Genomic DNA, 9,135 nt, shown 5'->3' with positions numbered 1-9,135 from the left:
GCCACATTTTAGGAGCAGACCGATTCTTTCATGCTACCAAATGTGAAATATGTCCAGATATTTTAACAGCTTTGCAGTATCATAGAACATAAACACTATTTCTGTCCCTACAGAGGGACTAAAGCACTAAAGACACTGCTTTAGTGGCTCTATTTTAAGAGGTGATTATTCATCCCTAGATACCTACAAGAAACATACTTTTTGTTATGCTACATCAGGTTTTCTGTTTAAAACTGTTTGTATGTGAAAGAATTTATTTCATACAGCCACAGTGAAAATGAAAAAGCAGAGTGTGGACATAAAACATAGCGTACAGCTCTGCAATCCATAATTCAGTCTGATGCTGGCCAGAAGTTGTCTGGGGAAATAAACTTTGTTAGTTACATGGTGTAGGCCACTTCTTGGTGTAGAATTATCAACAACTTGAATTAGAAGATCTAACAATGATTGTTTGGGAATTTTTATTGAAGAAAAGGGGGAAGATGTCAATGCTGATGAAGCTTTTTTTTTTTTTTTTAAATACACTGATTTTTTTCAGAAGTACTGACATTACCTTCTTTATTGTTTGCCTCCACACCCACCCACTTCAGTATTTTAGTCTATGTATTAGTAGCAAAGAGTTGTATGAACGAAGAATTACTTTCCATTTTATTACAATAATGAAGTTTTCTTTTTCCTTGGAAAATCCAAATATTTTTCAAATTAGTTGGACAAAACCTGAGTTAATATTTTTCCCAATCTGAAGTCTGGATAAAAAGGCTTTGAAATACTCAGGKGTGTAATAATAAATGTTTGCTTCCTGTCTTGTGACATAAGCCAGAGTTCACAGCTGTCTTTCAGGACAAGGGTAGCTAGCATACTAGCACCAGCTTTATATATTCTTTAATTGAGAAGGAACAGTATCTTAATTGATGCCATTATTTTAGTAAATTCAGTTTGTTAATCATAAAAATATTATCTGTGAGCAGGCCTTCATTTTTTTCTCTTTGTCTCTTTTCTTTATCTTTTATTTCATTTTAGTTTTATTTATTCAGTGCAAATTCAAGATTTGTGTTAACAGTCAACGTGACAACAGCTTCCTCATAAAACCAGTAACATGCACAAAACTGTAAATTCCTTTAAATTACTTTTCTGGAGATATACTCCTGTCRCAGATAGATAATCAGTAATTCTGTCTTTTGAAATATCCAGTTTCCCAGGAAATTATCTTCTGCAAAAAATTCAGAGATCAGCCCACTATTTTGCATCCCAGTAATAAGCAGCCATAGAAAAAATAATCAAAAAGTAATAGATGAATTTTTTTCACCCCCTTATGTTTTAACCAGAATTGGCCTGGTTAATCTCTTTTGAAACAGTGGATATTTTATTTTTTCCATTTGGGCCTGTGCTTAACCAGAATAAACAACCAAAACAAAACAAAAAAGTATTAGACAATGTAAATATATAAATATAAATTTTAGACAAAATATAAAAATAAAATTGACAGCATGTGTTTCAAATTATGTGATGTTTCTAATTTCTCAGGAGATAAAAAGGTATTTTCTTTCCATTCACTTGATTGATTAAGTAATAAGATAATAGGGAAATATAAAAGAGAAATCTGAACCTGTACAATTAGGCTGTAAAACTGGTAAGAAAAACTCTGACTTTTTCCTGTATAATGGCAAAATATTGTGCAGTTTTGTTTCCAGCTTTGTGTGGCCTGAGGTACATGTTTAGGCATGCAGAGATTGAAAGCCTGCTATTTTGCCAGCAATCAAAACTATGACATTTGAAGTAAGGATCATATAGTATACAGAGTGAGTAATTGAATATTGGAATAGATCTCCTTCCTTTAAGGAATTCTATAGCTGCTTTTAGAAGAAGTTTTGCCCTTTTGAGGTCTCTAAAGCATCATAATTTTGGGCTCTTGATTTCACTTGTGAAGGTATAGAATATACAGAAGAAATAAGGCCCTGCAAAAATAGTTCATTTTTTTTAATCCCCTGTGCAAAGCAATAGCTAAATGATGCTATGTGAGAGGCTATCATTCCTTTAGTGTGACACATGTAACAGATTCACAGCTTTCCTTTATATGAGCAATGTGGCCAGACTAATTCAAGGATGAGAAAACCTTTATATCATGCTACATAAGCGAAAGCCCTCACTTAGTCATGCTGCTAAAGGTATTGAAAAGGGAAGAAGATAAGTAGCATGCTCCTCATTACCAGCTCCCACTACATTTTTCACAGACTCCACTTAACTGTATTATGTCACTATATCTAAGTAGCTTATCCAAGCAATAAGCTATGCTTCCAAGCCAGATGTCTTCAAGCAGGAGAAATTTTTACCTACAGTTATCCATTAAGAATCCCTTTTACTGCAAAAGCATACTCACCCTGCTGCTAGCTCAGCAGGTAGCTAAGCAGAGCTCTAGGGCTTCGCACACTTCCCAACAGCAGACTTTCCTAGAGACTCAAAGATAATACGTCTTTTCCTTTTCCAGTAAGAMGAAGAGAATATTGATTCCCTTCGTTCTTTGTCACTTGTAGGTTTGCATACTTGAAGCTTGGTACTGAAGTTCTAGTTTCATTTATAGCATCTATTTGTAAGGCTTTTCCTCCTTTCATTAAATGTCTCTATGCCATTTGTAATTTTTTCAAACCATACAGATCATACTTAACCTCAATTTGTCTGCATTTGCCTCTTTCATTTATTATGCTTTCCTTCCTCTTCATTATTCTCTTTTTCTTTCATTGCCCAACCCAATTTCCTCGAGTGAATTCCTCTTCTCATTTAGTACATTGTCTAATCTGTACAACATCTTTAGCACAGTTTAACCATCTCCCAAGACATGAAACCAAAGTGATAGATGGTCTTCTGCCTTCATTACTGATGTCAGCTTTGAGTGCATTCTATGTAATATCAAATTTCATATGGTACATGCTGCTTTTTTCACTGAAATATTCCTTGCTCATTTTGTGTTCAATATAATAAACTTTTTTCATAAATACTAAAAGTGATGGAACACAAATAGAATGAGAGTATTGCCTTATTTTTCAGTTTACTCATTTGTTTCAAAATGTTGTTTAGAACTGATGTAACCAAATACAATGATAAAATTTTCTCTCCCATCCATGTTGCGGAAGTGTGGAAAAGGCTGTATTTCTGAAAATTCTCCTGTGATTTTGAATTAAAGCACTCAGTTGCTGGCATGTGTGTGACAGTAAGTGTTAAATGTGTTGCCTAATTATTCCTTCTTTTCTGTGTTAAAAATGCAATGGATTTGAAAATGCATTAGTGTGAAAACACAGTGCAAAAGGTCTGTTCTGTAAAAGTCTTACTAGTCAATTCTCACTCTCCTTCAGAGGACAGTTAGATTAGTAAGCTATACATAGAATCCTAAGTCGTACTATTTCTTTGCTAGTTGAACTCATAGGTACCTTTATTGCATGCTGAATTTTCAACTGTTGTACTTAGTGTACTAATAGTTTCTTTTGTTTTATTTCTGTATGATATATAATTCGCCACAAACTCCTTACTCTGTTATTTTCTTACATATAATAAACCATAATTCAGTTAATGTTAGACCTAATTGGCTATTATTAAAAGAACTAGAAAAYGAGACTGAGTCCTGGGGTGCTGTCGGAGCGGTCATTTGCTGAGAGACGGGAGAGATACAGAAACGACYGCGTAGATGTGGTTGAATGTGCAATCTCTCCAAACTTTATTGTGCGATCTGGGGGTTTTTAYACCCCTRGTTCCTAACGGTGACGGCGGTTAAACGTAACGCTTCTTGTAACAGGGATAACGGTAACTTAACRTTCACAAACCCTTACYAACGACATATAATTCCTTATATGGCAGTTCTGCCGTTGCAGGAGGCGCGTGCTGACTCCCCTTGCCATAGAGTTRCATTRGTGGTTCTCACGGCCATGAGGGTACTCGAGACAGGCSCCACTGGAACCGTTACAGCACCTGCCAGCTGCTGGCCAACCGTTCAGACTGTTCCAGAATATTCACGGGTCTTCTCTCCCCTGACCAGGCCCAGGCCTTAGATTGGCCTACCACATCTCCCCTGTTTTTCTTTAAAAAAGGCAAAGAAGGAAGGGTCAAGTCAGCCTGAAAAACCTGCGAGAGCAAAACTGTAAAACATATCAGAAGGCAAAACTATATACATATAACAACAATAAAAACTCTATATATGGCAACAATAACAAGAGTAACAAGAATAGAATAACAACAACAGGAATAAACAACAAGATAAGCAACAAGAACAGAACAACAAAACAGCTTAACAAAACAGTTTGACACTTTGTCGGGTTTATCGACAGCCTTTCTTCATCTATTTCTTCTGCTAGTCCTTTAACAAATCCRGTAGATCTCGTGGGCAAATGGGAATACCAGTGGCATCCTCTTCCTTCAAACTCAACTCAGATTTGTCTCMAGCTCTCCCAAATCAGAGCCAACCAATCCAGTGACAGAGGTGTAGGTAGCCAAATTGGAAATTGATAAGCAGCAGTCACCAAATGATTTCTCTTTAGAGGCATGTGCTTGTAGGAACACAAAACCAGAGAGGTATAGGTTTGCTTTTAGGCTGCCATATGGGCATAGATGTACCCAAACCAACATGGAAAGCTATTTCCAAGCCCTCTCTACTGTTAGAATAAGGATTTCTGTAAGTTCAAAGGCTCTATCAACCCCTCCACTATAGGACCTGTAGACTTCTGTTGGTCCTGACCACAATGTTTTAAGGTTCTGTTTATTTTAAGTTTCAAGATCAAGCTTATGTCATCAACGAGTTCATATTCCCCTTTTTAAAGTGGAATTTTGATCTTGTATTTGGGAACTGGTTATACAATGTGAAATACACTCTCTAAAATAGATTAGTTTAAACTATATTATAGAAATTATCAATTATGAAAAATCCTGATCATTAGATTCCTTCCTTTATCAGGTAAACATTAAATTTCATGACAGCATGAAGAACACTGTCACTAAGACAACTAGCAACTAAGAGTTGTTAGCTCCATTCAGGTAATTTTGTCCTTAAAAAGAATTCCTCTCTTGAGTAAAATCTGTGTGTTTTGATAGAGACAAACGGCCAAACTCTATCCCTATAAACAAATGGTGTTTTTTTAAGTGTCAATATTACTGCAAGATAATTCAAGGCCCTTGTGTACGAAGAGGGCAAGTTAGAAAATTGTGCTTGGCACAGTCAGGGAAGAGGATTCCCTCTTTACTGAAGCAAAGTGGCATCAGTACTTCCAAGCAGGTGGTCAGATAAGTGATTTTTTGTAGCTCRACATATATTCCCACTCTGAGTCTTGCAAAAGACTCTGAGTCAGGCAAAGACAAACAAGCAATTTGAAAGAACACAAAATTACTTCTCATAAAGAGAATATTTGGAAAGATGTTTCTGTCATGCAAATTTTTAGTGTTTCTGATTACAATGGTGCCAATGTCACCTCTTGAAACCAGAACACATTTTTACCCATGCATTTTAAGGGTTGTCCYACCATCATCAATGAAAATGTCAATATAGGAGATATCAGTCCTTCAACAGAAAATTTAAAGTTCTCTGCAAATCATAAATTAAACTATGTTGTATGGTAAGGAGGGCAAGGTCAATGGTGTCCTCTTCGCGATCCTCACATGGTGCTGCTCCGCTGGGTGTAGGCTCGGGTGTTCCAGTCACCGCCACCTTGGTCCCTTTCGCTGACATCCAAAGGAGCCCTGTGGGAAAAGAAACACAAAGACATTCCCAACCCGAGTACAACACTCTTGCTGGCACCTGCCAAAGGCCTGTTTTTGGATCCTGGCATCTCAGTGAGTAAGGCAGATAGTGAGTAAGGCATCTCAGTGAGTAAGGCACCTCCATGCACCCAGGAGCTCAAAGGCACATTTTCCTAAAGGTCTGCAGGATCTTAGGGGTATAGGCAGACGTGACCTCTTGGGCATGAAAACAGAGACAGCTTCATCTGTTTTAGCAAAAGAAAGGCTTTCCAGGTGTTCACCCTTTTTATACACCTCTTCTTGCTGATTTTCTGCTTCTGCATCCAATCTTGAATATTTTGACTTCTCCTCTGAGGCTCCTTGTTCTTGCCTGGTAGCTTCCCGCACAGATGTTCTACCCTCTTTTAGAAGAGATGTGAGTGAGTTCTTTTCTGCTTTATGTTCATCCATTCCTGTTCTGTCCTAGTGTCCGTCTTTGCATAAACTCTCTGAATAGTCCAATGGAGTTATCTGCTTATCCACCTCTCCAGGAAAATTCAAAGATACCTGAAGGCTTAAATGGTGTTGCTCTCCCAAGCAGATACTCATATAAGGTGTTTGATCTTCACAGAAAGAGAGCGTCTCATCTTGGTGGCTTTTCATGTCCTTAACCTGATCTCGTAAGATCTTCTGGAATTCGTTACCTAAAATGTCTTCTTCCAGTTGTTTTCTTAACATGAGAATATTGTTCAGTCCCTTTTCTTCATTAGCTCTCAGATGGGTCTTGTATTTATTCTGGAGCTCCTGCAGTTCTGCATCCTTTTCTTTAACTGCTCCATTAGCTTTCTCAAGCTGAAGGTCCTTGTGATTGACACTGTCTGTTAGCTGCCTGATAACAAGTTCTTGGCTTTGCAGCTTCTGACTGCTTTCACTCAAAAGGATATTGTAATGGTGTTCGACTGCTCTTTCTTTTTCAGTCATTTCACCATGTAATTTCTCTAGTTGGTTTATAAGGTCATTAATGGTTTCACTTAGCTTCTGTCCAGTGACATTAATAATCTTCTGCAGTCTGTGATTCTCAGCGTCTTTAGTGAACTTCTCTGRGCGCAGCTCTGCTAGCAGGGTTTGAAAATCCGCAGCATCCTTGCGCAGGTCGCTCTCGAAGTGATACGATGTATCAGCGAGGTACTTGGCGCCGAAGCTCACGCTGGCATTCTGTCTCCATGGTGACGATACGTCCCGCGTAGGCAAATACTGCAGCGGTGGCACGTTCTGCGTTCTGCTCTGCGTCTGTTAGACGCTGCGTCTTAGCAACTGGTTCGGCCCGCCCCGCTTCCTCCTGGGGGGCGAGGTGTGGCTGTAGAGTGACGGCAGCTGCTGCCTGTTTCGGAGCGCGGTTGCTGCAGCGGCTCGGGGCGCCCGTCCTGAAGCCTCCCATCGCCGATGGCATGCTCTAGTGTTGTGGGAGTTGGACCGACACTTATGGTACCATAATTTTAAAACGTGGCAGTTGCGGCGCAGGTGACCAAGCAGTCCGCAGCGATAACATCTCATCCGATGACCGATTGGAGCTCTGGAATTAGACTTTACAGAGGCTTGAAAAGCGATTAGAGCAGCTATGATCTGATTTTGGCTAGCCTGTGCCTGTTCTCTTATCCCTGCTCGTAACTCCCTAATAGCTTCAACTAACATAGCCTGTGGCCCCGCCGGAATGATAGCAACACGCTCGAGAGCTTCCTTGATCGTCCAATATGCATTTAAAGTGCTTAGCACACTTCTAGTAGTAGAATTACAGTTCTGTAGTGCGCACTGTTTAAGCATTACGGTATTTAGGTAGTCAGGGACTCCAGCTTTCCGGATAGCAGTGGCAACTTTATCTATAAAGCTACCGAAAGCTTAATCCCACCCRTTTTATTCCCATAAATGATGGAATGCGTCCTGGCTCTTTTATTTTATTGATAGCCATTCTTGCCAGGCGCATAGATTCTCTACACTTCTCAGGGCCCATCCGAACCTGTGCCTCAGTACGCAAATATGGCCCTTGACCCAGCAGCTCATCCAGAGCTACCCCCTGGAGCGGATCTCCCGGGGCCCGGGGGGTCATAACAGATTGTTGGCTTTAAGCCTGCCAATGCGCATTAAATAAAAGCTGATGATGCTGTGTAAAAACAAGTTTGGAAATACCTTTACAATCTGCTGGCAACAGAAGCTGTGTCCCCCACAGGTTGTCTAGCATCTGTTTAACTGGTTCGCTAGTGACTCCGTATTGACTGACTGTAGCACGAAGCTGCGCGAAGATTTTCCAATCCAGAGCAGTAATAGTTGCGTCTATTTCACCCTGCGGCGTTGGGTTAAACACTACTGGACATGCAAGATCTTTCACCGCTTCTAGGCCCTCTGCGTCTCCGCAGCTTACGCACTCTTGCGCAATAGCAGCCCACATGTCCCTTCTCTTCCGGGTGACGACCCTGGCCGGGTCACCTTCCGGCCTAGGGCCTCCCAGGCCGCCCCGCGCAGTTCCCTCTGCCGGGTCACTTCCTGCCCCACCACCACAACATGGCGGCGGCCACGCCGGTGGCAGCATGGATGGTGTGGACGGCCACGTGGGTCTCCCTTCCCCAGGTACAGGGTTAGGCCCTTTAGTCCCTGGGTCAGCAGATGGTGGTAGGCTAATGGAGCACGCTGTGGGGGGTAGGGGACAGCCGGAATAACTAGAAGTAGTTTCTAAGTTCCCGCCCTGCACGGTATTGATCTGGCAGGCTGCCTTCCTCTTATCCCAGTACCGGACTAGTTCACTCATCACTACAGTATACAACCTTCCCATCCTTTCTGCTGTCCCATTATCTCCCGATAAAGCGTCCCATATCTTATCTGAGAATTTTCTCCATTCAGCTGCTTTAAATACAGTAGCCGGATCTCGGAAACAACCCTGATTCTGAGCATAATTTATTAACTCTTGAATCTCCTTATAAAGATTTATCCCCCTAATCTGTCGCTTTTCTAAAAAGCATATGAGTGAATGAGCTGCTTGCCTTTCCATCCCGATCCTTTCCAGCGCGCTGTACAGCCTTCCAAAAGGTTCCGGCGGTGAATGTTGTCGGCCGGATGCTTCCTTCTGAGTCACCCGGGTCACGGTACCGGTAAATATCCCGCCAGCACTTTTGACATCTCGCTGCAGAGACCCGAACTCCTTAAAAATCAGTCAGCTGAGCCTTCCTGTAAAGCACTCAGGGCACGGTGCCATGACTATGTCCTTCTGGCACTTTTGCCATCCCGATTTCTCCGGGGCCTGACTGCTTTACGTCCCCCAGCCGTGGCCTTCCGGTATCACGACCTGCGTGTCTGCYGTCCCGACCCACTTTGGTGCCGTTCCGATCACGTTGGTGTTTACCAATTTGTTGGAGTGGTCATTTGCTGAGAGACGGGAGAGATACAGAAACG

At 41.3% G+C, this 9,135-nt stretch overlaps 1 protein-coding gene across 2 annotated transcripts; it reads right to left on the bottom strand.

Annotated features, from left to right (window-relative positions):
* Window positions 1–2,192: 2,192 nt before the first annotated feature.
* LOC130584625 (uncharacterized) lies at window positions 2,193–8,756 on the bottom strand. 2 transcript variants are annotated; one of them, XM_057384723.1, is made up of 3 exons: window positions 7,879–8,756; window positions 5,635–5,715; window positions 2,193–4,480 (listed from the first exon to the last, which is right to left on the bottom strand). In XM_057384723.1, exons 1-3 carry the CDS (start codon window positions 8,732–8,734, stop codon window positions 4,413–4,415), a joined length of 1,005 nt encoding a protein of 334 aa, XP_057240706.1. In that variant the 5' UTR covers window positions 8,735–8,756; the 3' UTR covers window positions 2,193–4,412. The 2 variants fall into 2 exon arrangements, with proteins under 2 accessions (XP_057240706.1, XP_057240707.1); XM_057384724.1 differs by having other exon boundaries at window positions 2,193–4,065.
* Between the last annotated feature and the right edge of the window lie 379 nt (window positions 8,757–9,135).

Source organism: Malurus melanocephalus, unplaced genomic scaffold, assembly GCF_030028575.1.
Source record: "Malurus melanocephalus ecotype Western Australia unplaced genomic scaffold, MMel_1.1 scaffold_739, whole genome shotgun sequence".
Classification (NCBI taxonomy): Eukaryota; Metazoa; Chordata; class Aves; order Passeriformes; family Maluridae; genus Malurus; species Malurus melanocephalus.
The sequence above is the reverse complement of the archived record's forward strand: the minus strand, read 5'-3'. Positions and strand labels throughout refer to the sequence as shown.